Source organism: Bufo gargarizans, chromosome 2, assembly GCF_014858855.1.
Source record: "Bufo gargarizans isolate SCDJY-AF-19 chromosome 2, ASM1485885v1, whole genome shotgun sequence".
In the NCBI taxonomy this organism is placed as follows: Eukaryota; Metazoa; Chordata; class Amphibia; order Anura; family Bufonidae; genus Bufo; species Bufo gargarizans.
The window spans coordinates 42,647,673-42,671,395 of record NC_058081.1 but is presented as its reverse complement, the minus strand read 5'-3'; the positions used below and the strand labels follow the sequence as shown (position 1 = coordinate 42,671,395).

Below are 23,723 nucleotides of genomic sequence, written 5' to 3'. Positions count from 1 at the left end.
ACCCTTTCTTTGGTGCCCCGTCCCCTCATTTACACAGCATTATTATTGTCTGCCGCTAATGGATTCCAACCTTCTGGCTAAACCATAATCCTCCATCCTTACAAGCCTGGAGAAATAGTCAATCAAGTCCTTCGCCTGAAGGACTAGCCTATAGGGAAAATATGACCAGAAAGTCATTACTAAAAATCTGGGATCCCAGGATTAAAGGGGTCTTCTCACTTCAGCAGATGGCTTTTATCATGTAGAGGAAGTTAATACAAGGGACTTACTAATGTATTGTGATTGTCCATATTGCCTCCTTTGCTGGCTGGATTCCTTTTTGCATCACATTATACACTGCTCCATATTCAGGGGTTACGACCACCCTGCCATCCAGCAGCGGTGGTCGTGCTTGCACACTATAGAAAAATGTGCTGGTGGCCGGGACGGTGGGACCTCTCATAGGCTGGTGCTTTTTTCTGTAGTCTACAAGCATGACCATTGCTGATGGATGGCAGGGTGGTCGTAACCATGGAAACAAGCAGTGTATAATGTGATGGAAAAATTAATCCAGACAGCAAAGAAGGCAATATGGACTATCACAGTACATTAGTAAGCGTCTTGTATTAACTCTCTCTACATGATAAATGCCATTGGCTGAAGTGAGACAACCCCTTTAAATCTAAATATTTGGACACAACACACCAGGCTTTTACCTTGCCATGAAATACGTTCTCATATGTCCTACAAGGATCTTTGGAAATATCCACTCTCCATAACCCCTTCTCTCCTTCCAGACATCATATAGCACATGACAGTCTATTTCTAACATGGCTAGAACCGGCCCTCGCATGGATCCAGAGATCTCCCCATTCATTGCTCTGCTAGATTTATATCAAGCTGACAGCTCAAGGGGAGTGTGTTTTCTGCCGCAGCTCAGGGGGCGTGTCTCATGCTCCCTATCACAGCTGAGGAGGCGTGTCCATGCTCTTCCTATCACAGCTGAGGAGGCGTGTCCATGCTCTTCCTATCACAGCTGAGGAGGCGTGTCCCTGCTCTTCCTATCACAGCTGAGGAGGCGTGCCCCTGCTCTTCCTATCACAGCTGAGGAGGCGTGCCCCTGCTCTTCCTATCACAGCTGAGGAGGCGTGCCCCTGCTCTTCCTATCACAGCTGAGGAGGCGTGCCCCTGCTCTTCCTATCACAGCTGAGGAGGCGTGCCCCTGCTCTTCCTATCACAGCTCAGGAGGCAGTTGAAAGATGAAACTGAGCATGTGCGGCCTTCTCAGTGAGCAGGACAAAGAAATAAGAAAAAACAGCAGGTGGCGCTATACAGATACATTTTGCTGAATAACTAATAATAAAAGTATTCAGATCCAGGTGCTGGTCTGAAAACTGTAGAATATTTTTCATGAGTCAACCCCTTTAAGGTTTTGTTTGTGCTTCCTTTAGTTTGTTAGTTTACTGCAGAGATTGACATCTTGACTGAAGACAACTGGTGGTTGGAAGATAATTCATACTGTACATTTTCACACCTCTGCAGACTTTCAGACCCATTTTATCGTAATAGAGCAGCGTGTCATGGATTATATGGAGACCCCTGTAATAGAGCAGCGTGTCATGGATTATATGGAGACCCCTGTAATAGAGCAGCGTGTCATGGATTATATGGAGACCCCTGTAATAGAGCAGCGTGTCATGGATTATATGGAGACCCCTGTAATAGAGCAGCGTGTCATGGATTATATGGAGACCCCTGTAATAGAGCAGCGTGTCATGGATTATATGGAGACCCCTGTAATAGAGCAGCGTGTCATGGATTATATGGAGACCCCTGTAATAGAGCAGCGTGTCATGGATTATATGGAGACCCCTGTAATAGAGCAGCGTGTCATGGATTATATGGAGACCCCTGTAATAGAGCAGCGTGTCATGGATTATATGGAGACCCCTGTAATAGAGCAGCGTGTCATGGATTATATGGAGACCCCTGTAATAGAGCAGCGTGTCATGGATAATATGGAGACCCCTGTAATAGAGCAGCGTGTCATGGATAATATGGAGACCCCTGTAATAGAGCAGCGTGTCATGGATTATATGGAGACCCCTGTAATAGAGCAGCGTGTCATGGATTATATGGAGACCCCTGTAATAGAGCAGCATGTCATGGATTATATGGAGACCCCTGTAATAGAGCAGCATGTCATGGATTATATGGAGACCCCTGTAATAGAGCAGCGTGTCATGGATTATATGGAGACCCCTGTAATAGAGCAGCGTGTCATGGATTATATGGAGACCCCTGTAATAGAGCAGCGTGTCATGGATTATATGGAGACCCCTGTAATAGAGCAGCGTGTCATGGATTATATGGAGACCCCTGTAATAGAGCAGCGTGTCATGGATTATATGGAGACCCCTGTAATAGAGCAGCATGTCATGGATTATATGGAGACCCCTGTAATAGAGCAGCGTGTCGTGGATTATATGGAGACCCCTGTAATAGAGCAGCGTGTCATGGATTATATGGAGAACCCTGTAATAGAGCAGCGTGTCATGGATTATATGGAGACCCCTGTAATAGAGCAGCGTGTCGTGGATTATATGGAGACCCCTGTCTTTTAATGCTGTTAATAGAAATGTTGCGCATTTATTGCAGTTCCATGTGATGCGGTCGCTACTCAATAGAGATTACACACTTATGTGGGACTTTACAGGCCTGAGCATAAAAAGGGGCAGATTTTACAAACCTGGTGGTCTAACACCCAGTGACGTCTGTTCTCTCTCTCACCCGTAGAGCTCTGTCTTCTCCAGCCCGGCGCAGGACAAGACGGTCACCAACATGTTTGAGCTCTCGGTCCCATTCAGACAGCAGCACTTCCTGTCCGGCATTATCCTGACGGAGCTCGCCCTCATACTGGAGCCCGATGTCGATGGGTGAGTCTAAAAGGGACCATGTCCTGTAAAGGGAGGGGGCTCTCCTTGTTCCAAAGTACTCTTCTTGTCCCATGAGTAATGTCCAAAAAATGTAAATCAGACGTAAACTGGAACCAGCCCTGCGCCTCCACATTCATAGTTTCAATTGCTGCGCTACATTTATATCAAGCTGGTAGCTTAGGAGGTGTGCCCCTTCTGCTGCAGCTCAGGGGGCCAGATCCTTTCTGCTGCCGCTCAGGGGGCCCAGATCCTTTCTGCTGCAGGGGGCCCAGATCCTTTCTGCTGCAGGGGGCCCAGATCCTTTCTGCTGCAGGGGGCCCAGATCCTTTCTGCTGCAGCTCAGGGGGCCCAGATCCTTTCTGCTGCAGCTCAGGGGGCCCAGATCCTTTCTGCTGCAGCTCAGGGGGCCCAGATCCTTTCTGCTGCAGCTCAGGGGGCCCAGATCCTTTCTGCTGCAGCTCAGGGGGCCCAGATCCTTTCTGCTGCAGCTCAGGGGGCCCAGATCCTTTCTGCTGCAGCTCAGGGGGCCCAGATCCTTTCTGCTGCAGCTCAGGGGGCCCAGATCCTTTCTGCTGCAGCTCAGGGGGCCCAGATCCTATCCTTTCTGCTGCAGCTCAGGGGGCCCAGATCCTTTCTGCTGCAGCTCAGGGGGCCCAGATCCTTTCTGCTGCAGCTCAGGGGGCCCAGATCCTTTCTGCTGCAGCTCAGGGGGCCCAGATCCTTTCTGCTGCAGCTCAGGGGGCCCAGATCCTTTCTGCTGCAGCTCAGGGGGCCCAGATCCTTTCTGCTGCAGCTCAGGGGGCCCAGATCCTTTCTGCTGCAGCTCAGGGGGCCCAGATCCTTTCTGCTGCAGCTCAGGGGGCCCAGATCCTTTCTGCTGCAGCTCAGGGGGCCCAGATCCTTTCTGCTGCAGCTCAGGGGGCCCAGATCCTTTCTGCTGCAGCTCAGGGGGCCCAGATCCTTTCTGCTGCAGCTCAGGGGGCCCAGATCCTTTCTGCTGCAGCTCAGGGGGCCCAGATCCTTTCTGCTGCAGCTCAGGGGGCCCAGATCCTTTCTGCTGCAGCTCAGGGGGCCCAGATCCTTTCTGCTGCAGCTCAGGGGGCCCAGATCCTTTCTGCTGCAGCTCAGGGGGCCCAGATCCTTTCTGCTGCAGCTCAGGGGGCCCAGATCCTTTCTGCTGCAGCTCAGGGGGCCCAGATCCTTTCTGCTGCAGCTCAGGGGGCCCAGATCCTTTCTGCTGCAGCTCAGGGGGCCCAGATCCTTTCTGCTGCAGCTCAGGGGGCCCAGATCCTTTCTGCTGCAGCTCAGGGGGCCCAGATCCTTTCTGCTGCAGCTCAGGGGGCCCAGATCCTTTCTGCTGCAGCTCAGGGGGCCCAGATCCTTTCTGCTGCAGCTCAGGGGGCCCAGATCCTTTCTGCTGCAGCTCAGGGGGCCCAGATCCTTTCTGCTGCAGCTCAGGGGGCCCAGATCCTTTCTGCTGCAGCTCAGGGGGCCCAGATCCTTTCTGCTGCAGCTCAGGGGGCCCAGATCCTTTCTGCTGCAGCTCAGGGGGCCCAGATCCTTTCTGCTGCAGCTCAAGGATGGAACGGAGCATGTGCACCCACCTCAGCAAGGTGGACAGAGAAATAAGAAAAAGGACAACCCCTTTAAGGCAGGCACCAGGATGCCATGTGGTCGAGACCTTGCTTCCTATAATCAGATTGATGGTGCATTAACCTGTCATGTCCTGTTATGTAGCTGGGGTTTTGGTTTCCTAGTGGTTAAGTGGTCCCAAACCAGGTGGAAGGTGCCCTTTAAATAGTGATGACATCGGTGATTGATTGGTGGGGTCTCACAGCTGGCACCCCCACCGATTCTGAGAACGATGGAGCCATGACCCCTTTAACGTAACCCCATGTTGCGCTGTCATTAGGAAGCTGAAGGGCCTTGGTAATCAGAAAATTATTACAGTTCTATTCATTGCATTTCCTGTTTCAGTTCCTTACCATTTCTTTAAGAGCTCTGCTTGCTGTAAGTGAATGGGAAGGCACATATTTACATCCAGAGGCGGAAAATCTGTACAGACTGAATAAGTCTCACGGCTGGGGGTTTGTCACAATGATATCCACACCCTCTGTAAGAGAAATGGCAGCAGTTGTATGGATCCCTTCTGTCCTGATCATTTGCTACAGTGTGTCAGCGCAGCTAAACTGATGATCATCTAGACTGGAGGCAGTTGTAGGATTAGGGCTGTATGGGGTTTTGAGCCTTGGGATGAAGTTTAGATTTCCATTCACACACAGCAAGCAGAGGTCTTTAAAATGGCGAGCAATAAGGTTGCAGAGATACACAAAGCTCAGTCTTGACTGTGTCCTCTCTCCGCAGAGTGTTTTTCCTGCAGAAGAAGGCGATCAGCACTCTGCACAATCTCCTCTGCAGCCATGACACTGACCCTCGCTATTCCGAGCCCGCCGTCAAGCAGAGGATTGCCCGCCTGTACTTTCCATTGATCGGAATCGTCATGGAAACTCTACCCCAGCTCTACGACTTCACGGGTGACTATCCATTCAGTGCCCCCTGCTGGCTGGATAAGGCTGTGATCCTGAGCCTAGAGGCTGCTGGGAACTGAAGAAATCCCTAGACACAACATATGTGCTAGCTGTCAGTGAATAGAATGGCCTCTGTGCTCATCCAGAGGCTGGAAACAAACCCTAAATGGCTGCTTTCTTCCATAAACAGCGCCACACCTGTTCACGGGTGATGTGTGGTATTGCAGCTCAGTTCCATTCACTACAGTGGAGCAGAGCTGCAATACCGCACCCAACCCACGGACCGGTGTGGCGCTCTTTTGTAAGAATGATAAGGGTCCCGTCAGTGGGGCTCCTGGATACAGTCAACAAGCAGGACCTGCAAGTTGTTTAACCCCTTTCTGACATGCGCTGTACATGTACGATGGATGTCCGGTCTTTTAAGATGGCGCCAGCTTAGTAGCTCCTAGCCAGCAGGTGCCTGGTGTTTTACAGCGTATATGATCAGAGACGACACTCATCTTGGATATTTAACCCCTTTATGATTCCATGGACAATTGCGACCATGGCAACTGAGAGGTCCTTTAGAAGAAGAGGGCTCCCTCCAGTGACGGGGGTTAAAGCATGCGACCACCTCACTGAGGTGGACAAGAAATAAGGAAAATAACAAACAGCAGGTGGCGCTATACAGAGATTTTATTGACTAGCTCAGTGGCTAAACTAAAATGTTATTTATATGCAATTACAAAAGTATTCAGATCCAGGGTGAAAAATGTAGACTATGTTTTGCGGCACCCTTTAATAGGAGTATAGATATTGCTGTAGTCCCCTTTAAAAAAAAAAATATATATAAAAAAAAATAATTCATCACCCCCCTTTTACCACAGTTTTACAAATAAAAATAGACAAAAAAATATGAACACCATTAGGATCGCCACATCTGAAAAACGCCCAAACAATTAAATTATAAAAGTATTTATTCCATACAGTGAACGCTGTAACGGCAAAAAACTTAAAATAAAAAGGGATAAAAAAAAAAAAGCCATAAACACCCCAGAATTGTATCCATGAAAACTACAGATCGACCCCACCAAATAAGGAGCCCCCCCCCCCCCCCCCTATACAGCTCTGTAGGCCGAAATCTAGAAAAGTTATGGGGGTCAGAATATGGTGATACAAAAAAGTTTTTTTGTATTTTTATTTTTATTTTTTTAAGCAGTAAAATGGCACAATTTTTAAAAAATATATATTTTTTTAATTTCCACCTCATTTAATATTTTTTTCAGTACTTCCCAGTACATCTTGGAATATTAAATGGTCCGAAGTTCAGCTTGTCCCTCAAAAAAAACCGAGCCCTCATACGGGAACGGGAAAGTAAAAAAAAGTTACGGCTCTGGGAAGGCAGGGAGTGAAAAAGGAACAATTGAAAATGGGTCACGGCGCCAAGGGTTTAATAGGAGAGATGTCCGGGGCGTGTGCCTCACCTCTCGGGGGGATATCATTGGGGCTGACTGTGACTCTTACGACGTGTCATTTTTATGAAGGGTTTACAACATCACTGTTTGCTGTCAATGAATGGAAACAGTCTACCTCCTGATCCTGGCCCAGCGGCAGGGCAAGAGAGCGCTCTGAAGAGGTGCAGGACCTGTTACGGTTTACATGCTCTGGACCTGTTCACTGACAGCAAGCAGACATCTTGAAAATGGTGAGCGTTTTAGAAAGACAGTGTTGCTCTTGACTGTGTGAATTTGTCCTTTCCCTAGGAGACCCCCACACCCAGAGGGTCCGCCATGCCTCTTCTGTGATGGATGAGGTGGACTCTGATGGAAGCACCATCAGTCAGACAGTGGCCATGGCAATAGCGGGGTCTCCACTCCCCACCGTGCAGAAGACCACCAGCTTCCCTCTTCCCTCAGCTGTAAGTGCAGAGATAACTGTATCCGGTCCCCACCCTCCGGTTATTATTCTGGATGTAATCTGTGGCGTCCATTGCTGTCTCCCCAGCCTATGCGCACCGGCAGTGCGCTCTCCGCGGAGTCCAGCCGCAATCTCCTGGTGTGCGCTCTGTGGGTGCTGAAGAACGCCGAGCAGGACTGTCTGCAGCGCTGGTTCTCCAGCCTGTCTGTAATCCAGCTGACCCGGGTGCTGGAGCTGCTGAGCTTCTGCGTGTCCTGCTTCCAGTACAAGGTGAGGCATGAGGCACTCCATGCCTCCTCATAACATAGTGAGGCACCAAGCACGCTGCTCCTCATCTGACCACACTGTGACTGCCTGTTCTCTGTGTGCACTGATGTCAGTAAAAGCTGAGGCATGAGGCTCTCCGTACCTCACAGTCCTATCAAACTGCTGATCCTCTGCTTGTCCTGCTTCCAGTACAAGGTGAGGCACTCCATGCCTCCTCATAACATAGTGAGGCACCAAGCACTCCACACCTCATCTGACCACACTATGACTGCCTTTGTGCACTGATGTCCGTACAAGCTGAGGCACGAGGCTTCCGGTACCTCACAGTTCTGAGCCTATGTTCAGCTTCCAGTCACATAAACCTCTTTTTGGAATGAGGCAGAATGCACATCGTGCCTCCATAATAAGACTTCTGTCTATACTTTTTTCCATCACAAGGTGAGGCACCGTGCCCACTGTACCTCATTCCATGTCCATACTGGTTTTTCCATGTTTGTTCCTCCAGGGTAAGAAAGCGTTTGAGCGTATAAACAGCCTGACCTTTAAGAAATCTCTTGACATGAAAGCAAGACTGGAGGAGGCCATACTTGGAACTATCGGCGCCCGCCAAGACATGGTGAAACGTAGCCGAGGTAAGAGGCTGGTTGGTTGTTTGGGACCCATTGGAGAAGATCTGACCGCTGGTGCCCTATAATAGGGGTGTGCCATCCTCGTTATGGCCGGGAAGTGGCCCTGGTATATGCAGCCATGACACGAGAGGGCACTGTTAAACTGTCGGGTGCCAGGGTGTGCCCATCCTTGCTTCTCCTTCCTCATGGCCGGAGCTGATTGCTGGCAGGGCCCCCTTATCACCACATTGGCCAGGATCTTCTTCAGTCTTGTGCACCCCCCCAACCCTAGTCTGTGCTTACCTTACAGAGCGCAGCCCTTATGGCGCCCAGGAGAACGTGCGATGGAGGAAAAACGTCACGCAGTGGAAGCCGAGCAGTGAGAAAACGGAGAAGTGAGTACTACAACCCCAATCATTCATGTGATGGGAAGTATAATGCGGGATGTTTGGCCGTAATCCCTTACCCTCTCATTTCAGATCACAGGCAGAACGAGAACTGGAAGTCACAGTGGATGGAAATATGGCGGCCGAGGCCAACCTGGTGGTGCTGGACACACTGGAGATCATTGTGCAGGTAAGTCCTCGGACAGAGCAGGGCGTAGCAGTCGATATCCGAGGGGCCCAGTATTATAAATGATGGTGATGGTGACCTGCCATCATGGTGGACTTTCTACAGGAACTCACTCCCCGTTTCTCTTGCAGACAGTCATGTTGTCAGAGATGAAGGAGAGCGTCCTGGGAGGAGTGTTGAAAGTCCTGCTGCTCAGTATGAGCTGCAACCAAAGCGCCTTATACCTGCAGCACTGCTTCACCAGCCAGAGGGCGCTGGTGTGCAAGGTAAGAGTGTCCATTTCTTCCATAGATTACAGACATTCTGGACACTTCCTTCTCCTTTGTATCCGCCCCCCATGATAACTTCTCCGTCAGTATTCTTCCTAATTCTGCATGGTGCCAGTGTTTGTACCATCTTGTCTCTAACGCCTGGGTGATGACTCTCAGTTCCCAGAGATGCTGTTTGAAGATGACACCGAGCTGTGCTGCGACCTCTGCCTGCGTCTCCTGCGCCACTGCAGCAGCTGTATCAGCAGCGTGCGAACCCACGCTAGCGCCTCGCTCTACCTGCTCATGAGACAGAACTTCGAGATTGGGAATGTAAGTGATCTACTAATCCTTGTCTGATAATCCGGCATCTATCAGTCCTCTCCCTCCGGGAGGGTATCCTAATTCTAATCCACTGGAAGTGAAGGAGAATAATGCAGCGTTTCCTCCACCGTACTTGCCTCAGTTGCAGTTGTAGTCATTGCCATTAGGGGGCAGCATAAGTCTTAAGATTTTCTGTATCTACCCCTTTTCTATTTCGGATCAGAATTTTGCCCGTGTGAAGATGCAGGTTACCATGTCCCTGTCCTCACTGGTGGGGACCTCTCAGAAATTTAATGAAGAGTATCTGCGGAGATCCTTGAAGACTATCCTGACCTACTCTGAGGAGGATCTAGAGCTGAGAGACACCACCTTCCCGGAGCAGGTAATGCACCAAGCTGTAGATACCCCGCTCCGGCAAGCAGAGCAGTGTAATCTATTAAAAATGGATCCATCATACGCCAAACAAGTCTGTGGCTGGATTTAGAAACTGTCAGAAGGTCTAGGGCCACCCTAGAACATTCTTGCCAACTCTCTTCTGGATCATCTGGTAGGCTTTCAGAAAAAAGGGAGACCTCCTGGAAGAGCTGGCAAATTCCCTGTGAATCAATTTGAGTGCTGCTTCCTCCCAAAAATCTGTGCACCATGATGCAGTAGCCCCAGCATCACTAATGCCCTCAAGATGGTGTGGTGTGTTATCAAAGGGGGTGGGTTTCTGTCATAAGATGTGGGGTTTCCAAATGGGCACCGCACTTCGCTGCCCTGTCACTTCTCCCACGGCCTATTCTCTTCAAAGTGGGAAAGTGTGCCGTAGAAAGTGGGAAAGTGTGCCGCAGGTTGTGAGCAGGGTTCGCACCTTTCCCAACAAAAAATACCGTTCAAGTTAAGCCACACCCCAAAGGGTGTGTGGTTGTGGAGGCGTGGCTGAAGACGCGGCTGTCATACCGTGGCTCCCACTAATAGTAATGCCTCAAATAGCGCCCCCCAGAATTAATAATGCCCCCATTAGTGCCCACAGTAAGCACAATGCCCCCATTAGTGCCCCCCTAGTAATAGTAAAGCCCCTATTAGTGCGTCCCAGTACTAGTAAGGCCCACACTAGAGCCCCCCAGTGATAGTAAAGCCCCCATTAGTGTGCCCCAGAATTAATGCCCCACAGTAAGAGTAATGCCCCTATTAGTGCGCCCCAGAATTAATAATGCCCCCATTAGTGCCTTCTTCTGGGCTTCTGCAAAAAAAGAAAAAAGCACGCACCACCTCTATTTCCTTGCATCGCGGTGACCGCTCCCTGCTGACTGGTTGGGCAGGACAGGACCTGTGCTCCAGTGTGATGACGTCTTGCAGGTGTTGTCCTGCACATCCAGTCAGCAGCGAGTGTTCAACGCGGCGCGAGACAATGAATGACGGTGTTTTTGTTTTTCTTAACTAAGGGGGGTGTAATGGAAGCGCTCATTAGTAATGGGCCTTATAGGAAAATACCGGTAATTATTATTGCCTTTAGAGAAAAATTACCGTCACCAGCAGGGGCACTAAAAAATCCTGGCCTGGCCGGGGAGTTACCGGCCGGGTGGCAACCCTAGTTGTGTGTGGTATTGCATGCAGTGCTATCCACGTCGGTACAGCTGAGCTGCAATACCAGACACAACCTATAGACGGGTGTGGCGCTGTTTTTAGAAGAAAGAAGCCATGTTTTTCTAAATCTGTACAATCCCTTTAAACCATTAATTGTGTGCCTTCTAGGTCCAGGATCTGGTGTTTAATCTGCACATGATCCTGACCGATACCGTAAAGATGAAGGAGCACCAGGAGGACCCGGAGATGCTGCTGGATCTCATGTACCGGTGAGGGCTCCTGTAGGTGGATCTACACACTGATGTAGACGTCGCACAGATGTAGCTTAGTGCTACATTGCCGAGGTTACTGGTACGACAGGAGCCCCCAAATATATCATTGCTGAGGGCCCCAGAAATGTCAAGTCTGCCCCTGTGCATTTTCCAGAAACAGACATGCTACTAGTGCAACCTCAGTCAAATTTCTGTAAAGACCTTTAAAATATTGTGGAGGATCAGGTGTCCCAGCTGGATTAACCCTACCCGAAGCCCCAACCATATCTCCAGGGGAAGCTGCACTATTAGTCCCAGTGCAATGAATAGTTGTCCTCCTCGAAGCAGGAGCCGTTCAGCAAGATCGGTCACCTGTCTATGTACGGCACTTGTACTCAACCTCTTCTCTAGTGCACAGCCAGTCAGTGCAGGCAGTGCTGCTCGGCTTCTTCTCTAGTGCTCATCCCAGTCATTGCAGGTGCTGCTCGGCTTCTTCTCTAGTGCTCTCCCAGGCAGTGCTGCTCAGCTTCTTCTCTAGTGCAGGCAGTGCTGCTCGGCTTCTTCTCTAGTGCAGGCAGTGCTGCTCGGCTTCTTCTCTAGTGCTCTCCCAGGCAGTGCTGCTCGGCTTCTTCTCTAGTGCTCTCCCAGGCAGTGCTGCTCAGGCTTCTTCTCTAGTGCTCCAGGCAGTGCTGCTCAGCTTCTTCTCTAGTGCTCTCCCAGGCAGTGCTGCTCAGCTTCTTCTCTAGTGCTCTCCCAGGCAGTGCTGCTCAGCTTCTTCTCTAGTGCTCTCCCAGGCAGTGCTGCTCGGCTTCTTCTCTAGTGCAGGCAGTGCTGCTCGGCTTCTTCTCTAGTGCTCTCCCAGGCAGTGCTGCTCGGCTTCTTCTCTAGTGCAGGCAGTGCTGCTCGGCTTCTTCTCTAGTGCTCTCCCAGGCAGTGCTGCTCGGCTTCTTCTCTAGTGCACACCCAGTCAGGGTTCAGATATAAATCTAGATTACTGGATCTTGTGCCGGTTATATTATCATACTATTTATGTTGTGTATTATAATTCAGGATCGCTAAAGGATACCAGAACTCCCCAGATCTGCGTCTGACGTGGCTCCAGAACATGGCTGCCAAGCACACAGAGCGTGGAAACCATGCAGAGGCTGCCCACTGCCTAATACATGGAGCTGCACTGGTATCGGAGTATCTCAGCATGATTGAGGATGCCAGACACCTGCCCGTGGGGTGTGTTACTTTCCAGGTACTGTGACAATACCTGTTATGATGGAGGTTTATAGTGTGTGTGTGTGTGTGTGTGTATGTACTACATGCCGGCCTGACTTCTGTCCCTGCAGAGCATATCCTCCAATGTGCTGGAAGAGTCAGCGGTGTCAGATGATGTTGTATCGCCAGATGAAGAAGGGATCTGTACTGGGAAATATTTCACCGAGGCCGGGCTGGTGGGACTACTGGAGCAGGCTTGTGCGAGCCTCAATATGGTGAGGACAACTCTCCTCTGTTATGTCAGGGAGATTCTGAAAGGGGACATATAAATCCGTGCCACACAATATTTTTAAATCATGCCCTGTCCATTTCTATCAGACATGTCACAACCTACTCTATTCCCATATAGTGACCCATTACATCACACACTAAAATAAATACAGACCCCTAAACAATTACAGAACAGACTCTCTCTTAATGAATATCGACCATTTGGAGCTCCCGAACTAAGACCCCAGACCAGGCTTCTACAAAATAAAGACCCCAGACCAACCTCCACATACACATACATACACTCTACATACACAGACCAGACTTTCCCTAAATAAATATAAACCCTTCAGCATCACTGAACTAACAGACTTCAGACCAGACTCCCTCCGAAATACAAAAAAAAAAAAAACAGACCAGACATTCACAAAAAAAGACCCCAGAAATAAATATAGACCTTCCAGAGCCCTTGAACTAACAGACTAGATACCTCCTAAATAAAAACCCCAGATCAGACCCCCCCCCCCCCCCCCCCCCAATACAGACTGCAGACCACATTTCCCAGAAGGACCCCGAGACCATACTCCCCCCTTAATAAAGACCTCTGACCTGACTATCCATAAATAAAGAGATAGATGACCCCTAAATAAATTGAGACCCTCCAGAGCCCCTGAACTAATTAGGGCTGCAGAGCCCCAGAGAGTTCCCAGGTTTGCTTGAAAAAATCAATCCAATTAACCAGAACTCCCAGCAATGAGACTCTCGTCTCTCTGGGTGTTTCTGCGCGTGTGTGTGCGCTCCTGCGGTGTCATCCTCTGCTCCTTCTCTTTCTTCAGGGGTCACTATTCGAGGCAGTGAATGAGGTCTATAAGATTCTCATCCCCATTTATGAAGCTCATCGGGACTACAAGAAACTGGCTTCTGTCCATGGAAAACTGCAGGAGGCATTCAACAAGATCAACAACCAGGTAGAGGGCGCTATTGTTTATGTGGGTAAATGACTGTAAGCGCAGGTAGCTGAGGAACACATAGGAAGTCCTGAAGTCTGAAAGACCCAAGACTATGGCGCAGAGACCCAGAGCAGACTGTAAGACATGGAAAGAGGAGATCACCGGGACTGTGAGAGTAATGACTGTGTAGACACATACAGTCTCGGCTCTGCTCCATACAGGAGCCCCCCTAGTGCAGTCCAGATACTTTTTTTTTAAATTAAGTAATTTTTTATTAGCAGTTTTTAATATTACAAACGTAAGGCCCCAACCCCCACATACCCTCCCCCCACAAACCATCAGTGTGATGCCCTCCATCTTCCACAGCTGCAGCATCCGGTTACATCAGTGCAATTGCATTTAAAGTACACAGGCACAAGCCCCATCCCTACAACATTCCCACAAAATATTGAAAGACAGTTTATGATCTTATAATCGAAGTTGGACCATACATCTGCCATCGGCCATACCCTCCCCACATTACATATCGCAAAAGCATACCATGTCTCCAGTGAGAAATCGCCAATCACCGAGCCAAATACGTACAATGATCGATAATGCCCTCACACTAAGCCCAGACGGTATCTCTGAAGTTCCCTGGACGCCAACCCAGGGGCATCAATCCAAGGAGTCCAGAGCTTTTCAAATTTGGCCATGGCACCCCTCTTTCTATAGACCCCTCGTTCCAAGTTAAGTAACCAATTAATCTTAGCTACAAATTCGGCTTTACTAGGACTACCCTCATCCAGCCAATGTTGAGCAATCAGCTTACGAGCCATATACAACATTCTGGCCACTGCTATTTTCCTGGGCTCAGTGATTGGCAAGTCCTCCACATACCCCAATACACAGACAAATGGCGTCACATCCAGCGTAACTTCATACAGAGAGTCAATGAGATGCAGCACTGCACGCCAAAAACCTTCCAGGGCCGAGCACGACCACAGCATGTGCAGCATACCCGCATCCTCCTCCCCGCATCGCGGGCATTTCGAGTCTAACCGAAGACCAATATTAAACAGGAACTGAGGAGTCCTATGCAGTCCAGATACTTAACCCTGTCATTGCTGCTGAGATTAGTTTAGAGTTGATGGGTGTTAATGTTTTGTTAAAGTGTTCTCTCCTATGAACCATTCTTTTCTCTCTCTTTTACCCATAGTTTTTCATGTTAAATGATTTTGACTTGTTCCATTATTCCATATCAACTTTCTGTGCTGGATCTTTTACATGAACACCCACCCTCTCATGTGCTGGCGCATGTGCCTTCTCTGTTGCCCCGATGCACACCCGTTATCCATGATCTGGGCATTGGCACTCGCTTGCCCCGCGCCTGCAAACTCTTGTGCTCTTTCCGCTTGGCCTGGGCTCTGTGCGCCCCCAGGGTCTCGGCTCTGTGCGCCCCCAGGGTCTCGGCTCTGTGCGCCCCCAGGGTCTCGGCTCTCGCTCGTTCTGGTTAAAACTCTCTTCCTCATTTCTTTCCTTTCTCCAATCAGCCCCTCCCCATCTCTTCCTTCTCTCTCCTGATTTTTGGCCTCTTCCTGTGACTGATCTGTATTCTCCTCTTCTTTGTTTTTTCCCCCTTGCTCCCGGGCAGATCACAAGCTGGGAGGTAGGAAGTGTGACAATTAACCAGTTTCTCATGTGTTCACCGTGCTTTTCTTACCCACGATCACTTGCTGCACGGCAGCTAACGCTCACCACCCAGTACGCTGCCAGGTTCTTCTTATGCAATAGGAAATGCAAAAATATTGACCCACTCGCCCTTCTGGGTTCAAGACGTGGTACCGCATGTGCCGCCATAGAGTGTAGGGGCGACATTCCCCTCCCGCCACCGGAAAGAAGAGCTGAGCCCTATTGCATAATTAGAGCACGTGTAGATGGAGGACAGTGGATGGCTTTGTATGTGTGCACATCACATGAGTCTTCTCTATTTACAAAGCCAAGGTCACGGGGGGGGATGTTATGGATGAGAGGCGTAGACTCCTTTTTGTTTTTTAGCATGTTGGGGGGGGGGGGGGGGTGTATGAGACTGTATACTGTGCATGTAAGCACTTATATATTTATGTATGTAAATGTACATCACTCACATCCTTGTGTGTATCCATCATGTATGCCTAGCATTAGCAGATATGTGGTGGGCTGAATTGATATTCGGGGTTGCCTGGCTTGGAAATGGAGAGAATTTTAGGTTAATAGAGCAGAGGGGCTACAAGGGGAACCTCTGACTCTGGAGGACCCGACAGCCCATTGATTACATATAGAGGATGTGTAATGCTTCATTTCCCCTGTGGTGGTGCTGCAGGGAATTTGAACACACAGTCCCACAAAAGGCTTTTGCATAGCATCTAAATGATGGGTTCACATATAAGCTAGCCACACATGGTAACATCCGACTCCCCTCATTCTCGGTCCCAATCTGATGAGCCCCATGTTGGCAGAAAGGGTAGTCACTAGTCACCTGCGTTCTCCACCTGTAGTCGTGTATGAACGGGTCATGTAATATTCCATCTATATTTGAGCGATGATGGAGCCCCTTTAAGACTCCCCAGTGGGCCCCTGTGACATCACCATGTGTGGCCAGCTTACATCACCCTCATCGGATTTCGTCTTTCTAATTGTCTCTCTCTGTTTTTCCCTCCTCACGTTCTGTCCGTCTGGGACTGGAAATTCTGGTGAGTAAAAGAAATCTATTCTTCCCACTTGACCACCATGTTGGTTTGTACCTACATCTCCAGCCGACTTGTCGATACCCTGTCTGGGGTATGTCTCAGAACAAGTTAGCTGCCAAACAGCCAGAAGAATAGTGAGTGCAGCTCTGGAGTATAATACAGGCTGTAACTCAGGATCCGTACAGGATAAGTAATATATGTATGTACACAGTGACTGAACCAGCAGAATAGTGAGTGCAGCTCTGGAGTATAATACAGGATGTAACTGAAGATTAGTATAGGATAAGTAATGTATGTAGAAAGTGACTGCACCAGCAGAATAGTGAGTGCAGCTCTGGAGTATAATACAGGATGTAACTCAGGATCAGTAGAGGATAAGTAATGTAATGTACACAGTGACTCCAATTTTTATATAAATTAGACATATATAATGTGGACATCCTCTTTCCTTGCAGAACCACAGCGGATGTTTGGGACTTATTTTCGAGTAGGATTTTATGGTTCCAAATTTGGTGACTTGGATGAGCAAGAGTTTGTGTATAAAGAACCATCAATTACTAAACTGGCTGAGATCTCCCACCGTCTGGAGGTAAGGCAAAGCGTGCTGGGAGTCACTACTGGGTCTGTGTATAAGCAGAGGGTTGGGGGGAGCCGCTGGTGGGTCTGTGTATAGGCAGAGGGTTGGGGGGAGCCGCTGGTGGGTCTGTGTATAGGCAGAGGGTTGGGGGAGCTGCTGCTGGTTCTGTGTATAAACATAGGGTTGAGGGGAATCCGCTGTTGGGTCTGTGTATAGGCAGAAGATTAGAGGAAGCCGCTGTTGGGTATGTGTATATAGCGCTTTTATTTGCCTCGATGTGATGTGGGTGCTGGTTGCCCTACCTCATCATGTCCGGCTGTGGTCCACGCTCTGCAGTAATGTCTTGTGCTTGTAGGAGTTTTACACTGATCAGTTTGGAGAAGGGACGGTTCAGGTGGTGAAGGACTCAAATCCTGTGGACAAAACAAAACTTGACCCCAACAAGGTAAGCGAGGTTCTGGACGTAGATTTTACTGTCTGGAAGCGGGTGTGGTGTTGGTGTGGACATGCTGGGAGCTTATATTCATGACCGTCCCCCATCTATTCAGGTGAGATTAGAGAAGAAGTAATTTAAAACCTCATTCACACGTCCGTGCTCAAATCCGTGAGAAGGTGGTCAGTGATGCATCTGTGAAGCTGTCCGTGTGTCTGTTTTTTGCTGTTCGTGTGCCATCCGTGTTTCACTGACACTAAACAGCTGAAAAATAATTTTCAAACCAGCTCTTCCTAATGATCTGTTAAACACGGGTGGCACTTACTTTGTGGGTGGCTTTGGCGGCGGCCCTCTGGGAAGGGTCATGTTAATGTTCCACCATTTCCCTTCACAAGACTGTCTGTGTCCTCTCATATCTTCCAAACGAGATCCTTCCTCTGTGACCCCCGATATGACACCTTTTCTTCTCAGGCGTACATTCAGATCACCTACGTGGAGCCATATTTTGATACATATGAACTGAAGGACAGGGTCACATACTTTGATAAAAACTACAACCTCCGGACCTTCCTCTTCTGTACACCATTCACACTTGACGGCCGGGCTCACGGAGATCTCCATGAACAGTACAAGCGTAAGACCTTTCTGACTACATCACATGCGTTTCCTTACATCAAGACTCGGGTCAACGTCCTACATAAAGAAGAGGTAAGGATGGTGCACAGGAGGGGCGAGCAAAACATGTTTGGGAGAGAAGTCCTAGTGGACATAGGATATTGGTTGGTTTTCTAGGTGGTGCTAATACCAGTTGAAGTTGCAATTGAAGATATGCAGAAGAAGACACAGGAGCTGGCATTCGCTACCCACCAAGACCCGGCTGATGCCAAAATGCTGCAGATGGTGCTTCAGGGCTGTGTAGGAACAACCGTGAACCAGGTAATTGGAGACAAGTCTTCATTGGAAATGTGGGAAAGTTGTGTCTTTACCAATACTCCAGAATAAGACGTGTACGTGAAAATGATTATCTTTTTATAAGAGACATCAGTTATGTAAGATTCCTTGTTCCAGGGACCCTTGGAGGTGGCACAGGTGTTTCTATTTGAGATACCTGAAGATCCTCGTCTGTACAGACTTCATAACAAACTCCGGCTTTGCTTCAGGGACTTCACCAAGAGGTAAGGACAAAGGGCAGGTGTTTTTAGCTGAGAAGTGACAACGAGGGCCCCAAGGAAACAAAAAAAACAAGATTAGAGACCATTGTAAGGAAGGGAAGAAGAGCAGAGTCTGACGGTACAGTTGGGGAAACTAAAAGGGCCCGAGGAGAACCACAATGAGAAGTGGGACTTGAAGGGCCCAGAGAGGTCCACATAAGGAAAGGAGAGGTTAGAGGGATCTGAAGAAGGCCACAATTTGGAGTTGTAACCTGGAATGACCCAAAGAGTGCTGTAATGATGAAGTAAGAGACTGGATGGAACCAAAGGAGGCCATAATTATAGGGTGAGAGACTGTAGGGGCCAAAGAGAGCCATTATGATGGTGTGAGAGACTGGAGAGGGCCTGAATGGTGGAGACTGGGTGGGCCTGCAGAGGGACTTAATACAGTAGGAGTTGTAAAGCCCAGAGATGGCCATAATGTTGGTTTGGGGCCAAAAGAAGGCCACAATCTGTCGGGCCTGAAGTGGACAACAATTAGACCTCAGAAGAGAATTACTACTACCATGGATTTAAAAAAAAAAAGATCTAGATCACATTGCAATGTCTATGATGGGAATACCCCTTTTAAGAACCTGCATATTCACACTCATGTATTTGCCCATTTTTAGGTGTGAAGATGCCCTACGGAAAAATAAGACTCTCATTGGAGCTGATCAGAGGGAATATCACCGGGAGCTGGAGAGGAACTACCAACGTCTCCGAGAAGCACTCGCCCCCTTAACATCTCGCAAGATCCCGCAGCTATACACTGATCTGCTTCCTCATACGAGTTCCAGGTATACGCTGAAATAGTGTAGAGCTCCGATGTCATCACCCTCTACAGACTGGACTCTATATAAATACATCCTTGCTTTTATTTCAGGGACTCCCTGACCCGAACAAGTCTACGCAGGATTGAAGCCTAAGTATATAAGGAGTGCAGTGTGGACGTGCAGATTTCAGACATGCCACTAGAGGGTGCTTGTGAGTTCTCTGTCAGCGCAGCACCGTCTCTGGAGACGCCAGAACCGGATGTTCTGAACACGAAAAATGTTTGTTGTTTATCCACCTATAGATCTGTATGTGGAGAGGGAGGAAAGCGAACATGAGGGGGCCATGAAGAACAGCTGCTAGGTAGGAGGTTGGGAGCAGCTGTTTTATACCAGGAGGAGAGTAAAAGGGATTGACAGTGGATGAAGAGGCTTGGGAATTTGGTAGGATGTAGTGGACCTAATAAAACTGATGATGAGGTAGTGGTGGGGTAGTGGGTCTAAAGTGGGGAACAGACTTAAGAGAGGACATTGAGATAGGTAGAGTAGGAGGAAGATCTTGAGGGCATAGACAGAAGGGTAGATGGAAGTGCCTCGGAGTTGGGTAGGAGGGATTTAGCTTTCTCAGACATGCCAAGATGCCCACCACAGCAGTCAGATTTGTAAGCCTCCAACATTCTTTCCATTCACTGCCTCCTTCGTCTCCACTTTAAGAGTTTTAACAGTACAAACGTAATGATGCCTCCTCGATTCTTAAACCCCAGAAGAAAATCTAGACGTCCAGTCTACGCTCTTGTATCTGGTCTCAGGGAAGCTTCGCCCATGGGCACCAGTCATGGGCACTGTCTGTTGGCGAATGCTGTAAACTTTTTATATGGGCATTGTAATGCCGGTGCTGTAGTCCCCTGTGAGGAGAGGGTTGACCCCTTTCTGGGTTGTTGCGGCCTGACTAGGACAATGACTGCACCCGAGGGAACCAAAAATGAACAACCAAAAAAACCACTAATAGAAAATGGCATTGAGCAGCTACTCACCCGTGCACTGGCCCTTATTTACAAGAAAACACTAAAAAATACTTGCCTACAGCAACCAATCGGATCACTACTTCTCTAATCTTCTGACTGGTCGCTGAGGGATACTTTTTTGCACTAGTTTAGTAATGGGCCGCATCGTGAGGTCTAACTGCCGATACGCACCTGTCCTATAATTGGGGTTACCCGCTGTACCCGTCTTGTAATCCATGTCGCTCACACTGGGTCTGCTGTAATCTAGTAGGACGCTGCCGTGGCACTGCCCATGACAACCAATCAGATTCAAGTCGTCACTTTTTGGTTTTGGCATTTGATTGGTTGCTTGGTTTTTACAGATTTCCTGCCGCTCTGTCGCCTGCCGTGTGGTAGTCTCGCCCGTTATCACTTTCTGCTGTATAAATGATGTCTTTGACAGTGTATGGACTATTTTTGTAATAAAAGTCTTGTAATAACTTGTATTTCTTTTATCCTCACTATAGAGTCTGCTCATTGTTATAGATGCCTGCTGTTCACACCTCCCATAGTAGGGGGGCGCCATAATCGCCTTCACTAAATGGGTTCCTCTGCACTCCCACAGTAAACATCAAGGTAAGGCCTCTTGCACACAACCGTATGTATTTTGCGTTCCGCAAAAAACAGATCCGCAAAAAATACAGATGACGTCTGTGCGCATTGCATATTTTGCAGAACGGAACAGCTGGCCCCTAATAGAACAGTACTATCCTTGTCCGTAATGCAGGACTAATAATAGGACATGTTCTATTTATTTTGTGGAACAGAAACAGAATGCACACTTCATTGAAATGAATGGTTCCGTATACGGTTTGCAAAAAAAAAAAACTGAACTGAAACAGAATGAAAATATGTTTGTGTGCAAGAGGCCTAAACCTGAGATGTTTCCTCTGTAGGTATATCCATAGTGGGACTGGTAAAAAGGGGTATGTGGGCAATGGGCACCATGGTCTGTCCTGGACATCTGGATACATACTTAAAGGGTTAGGGGTTCTCCAGGATTTAAGAAAATGAAAATACTTAAAGGGAACCGGTCACCTGGTATCTTGGGTATAGAGCTGAGGACATGGGTTGCTAGATGGCCGCTAGCACATCCGCAATACCCAGTCCCCATAGCTCTGTGTGCTTTTATTGTGTAAAAAAAAAAGATTTGATACATATGCAAATTACCCGGAGATGAGTCTTGTACGTGAGATGAGTCAGGGATAGGATTCATCTCGGGTTAATTTGCATATGGTTTTTTTCCACAATAAAAGCACACAGAGCTATGGGGACTGGGTATTGCGGATGTGCTAGCGGCCATCTAGCAACCCATGTCCTCAGCTCTATACCCAAAATACCAGGTGATAGGTTCCCTTTAAATATTACTTTATTATAAATATATTCCCAAATACCTTTCATTAGTTATAAAGGCTCATTTTGTTTAGGGAGCAATCATTAGGAGAAACAAAATGGCCGCCGTTCTATTAATCCATGCAGAACCTGTCCTAATCATATAGGAGGACATGTCTCCTCTGCTCTAGTTGTCAAGGATTATGATCCTGAATACAGCTGATCTTTAGCTAAATTTCTGTAGGAATGGAGTTCGTGAGGAGACATGAAGTAGAGCGGATGGACAGGACAGACTGTGGTAATGTGGGGCTTTGGTAATGGAGACTGCATACAAGTGCTGCTGCTCATTACCCCCACCCTCCTCTCTGTACTTCATGTTTCCTCATGAACTCCATTCCTACGGAGATTCGTTTTATCAGCTGTAATCAAGATCATAATCCCTGACAAGTAGAGGAGGATGAGGCAGCTCTTTACCTCCGTGTCCTGAAGTAACTTGTCCTCCTGTGCGATTAGGACAGGTTTTATGTGTAGTAATAGGACGGCGGACATTTTATTTCTCCTAATGATTGCTCCTCAGGCAAATAAGCTATTATAGCTAATGAAAGGTATTTGGGAATATATTTATAATAAAGTAATATTTAAGTATTTTTATTTTCTTAATTCCTGGAGAACCCCTTTAAGTAGTACTCGTCTTACCAGAATCATTTTTACCTGGTGGCCTCACCCATGTTCTCTTAGCACAAAGACCAATACCCATTGGCACCAAATTTGAGTGTTCTGTGAAACGATTGTAACCTGGTGCAGGCCCCAAGTTCTTGATGAGGTATGCCACGCGTCCCAAGTGTCCTGATTTGGGAGGGACAAGGTAGGAGCATAGTGGCTGTTAATGAGGGCATTTTGGCTAGTACTTAGCAGAACTCTACATACACCTCTTTGTCTGTGGATGTTGACTGGTGAGAAGGTATCATCATGGTCCTGCTCTAGACCATTTATTTAGTGAGTTTAAAGGCAACGCCAGAAGATTGAGGGAAAACACAACATTGCCCAGTTTTCATTCCTACATTAACTTACTTAGTAGCTAGGATCCTACTAAAGATCAAAATGACCATTCATTATTTCCACCTCCATGAGATGCTTCCATGGTATAAGTCCTTGATCTTGTTGGAGTTCACCTCAAAACTATAATGTCTGGAGAAAGTGTCCTCCTACTGGGACCCGCTGTGATCTGTGCGAGAGACTGTTCAATTTCCCTACAGTGCCACCGCAGGGGAAAATATGCATTACACAGTTCCCATTTATATCAATGATTTACTCGGTGTAACACGGGACAAGACAGGTCCTTCAGAGTGAGCATTGTGGTGAAGAGATGAAGATCCTTCACCACACCAAATCTCTGGAGACGAATAACGTATAGCTTTGGTAAACTCTTTAGGTGCCATGATGCAATTATAATGCAACAGTGACCCTCCAAGTCAGATGCTTACACCCTGTATCAGGGCCAATCACAGTGCCCTCAGAGAACAGCCAACATGAAAGAAGGCGTAAGACATCCATGATAGGAGCATTGTCTAGGTGTGTCATATATGCTTCAGAGCTGAGGTTCCTAGCTCCCAGTCTGTGAGGCTATGCTCTGTATACATCCTTTGGACCCAAGGTTCCTAGCCCCAGAGTATAAGGCTATGCTCTGTATACATCTCCTTGCTTCAGTCTATGGTAGGGAGCTTCAGGTCAAAATCTGAATTTCCATTAATTACGTCTACGGTTGGAACAATACGATCTTCTCTAATGAACATAGTCATTACTTCGGAGATTCCTCAGTGCAGAGCTTAGATAGTGCTTTTACAATGGTGGTAATTACTGTGCCCATCATGCCGGATTCATTTGCCGTTTTTACCACAATAATTACAGCCCGGAGTGCGACGATTTGTATAGGGGGAGGTGAAATCCTCTCGGTTAATGCGGAAAGTGAATCCGGGTAACATGAGCTATGGGTGAATCACTGATCTGAGGTCTCGGGATATGGCAGTCAGAAGAAGACGTCTTGGAAGCGTGTTATTAGACC

At 48.1% G+C, this 23,723-nt stretch overlaps 1 protein-coding gene across 6 annotated transcripts in view; it reads left to right on the top strand.

Annotated features, from left to right (window-relative positions):
- DOCK6 (dedicator of cytokinesis 6) overlaps positions 1-20,763 on the top strand; it is an 81,460-nt gene extending 60,697 nt beyond the window's left edge. For 5 of the 6 annotated variants that reach the window (XM_044278837.1, XM_044278841.1, XM_044278840.1 and 2 more), the window contains 22 exons: positions 2,776-2,915; positions 5,280-5,449; positions 7,186-7,340; positions 7,427-7,609; positions 8,112-8,238; positions 8,525-8,609; positions 8,694-8,790; positions 8,919-9,053; positions 9,216-9,368; positions 9,583-9,741; positions 11,097-11,197; positions 12,230-12,422; positions 12,517-12,660; positions 13,492-13,623; positions 15,239-15,253; positions 16,777-16,902; positions 17,246-17,335; positions 17,795-18,031; positions 18,116-18,259; positions 18,392-18,498; positions 19,146-19,313; positions 19,400-20,763. In XM_044278837.1, coding sequence (XP_044134772.1) covers positions 2,776-2,915; positions 5,280-5,449; positions 7,186-7,340; positions 7,427-7,609; positions 8,112-8,238; positions 8,525-8,609; positions 8,694-8,790; positions 8,919-9,053; positions 9,216-9,368; positions 9,583-9,741; positions 11,097-11,197; positions 12,230-12,422; positions 12,517-12,660; positions 13,492-13,623; positions 15,239-15,253; positions 16,777-16,902; positions 17,246-17,335; positions 17,795-18,031; positions 18,116-18,259; positions 18,392-18,498; positions 19,146-19,313; positions 19,400-19,442 — 2,904 coding nt within the window. In that variant the 3' untranslated portion in view covers positions 19,443-20,763. The remainder of the gene's footprint in view (positions 1-2,775; positions 2,916-5,279; positions 5,450-7,185; positions 7,341-7,426; positions 7,610-8,111; positions 8,239-8,524; positions 8,610-8,693; positions 8,791-8,918; positions 9,054-9,215; positions 9,369-9,582; positions 9,742-11,096; positions 11,198-12,229; positions 12,423-12,516; positions 12,661-13,491; positions 13,624-15,238; positions 15,254-16,776; positions 16,903-17,245; positions 17,336-17,794; positions 18,032-18,115; positions 18,260-18,391; positions 18,499-19,145; positions 19,314-19,399) is intronic. The other variant, XM_044278838.1, reaches the window with a different exon arrangement.
- The last annotated feature ends 2,960 nt before the right edge of the window (positions 20,764-23,723 follow it).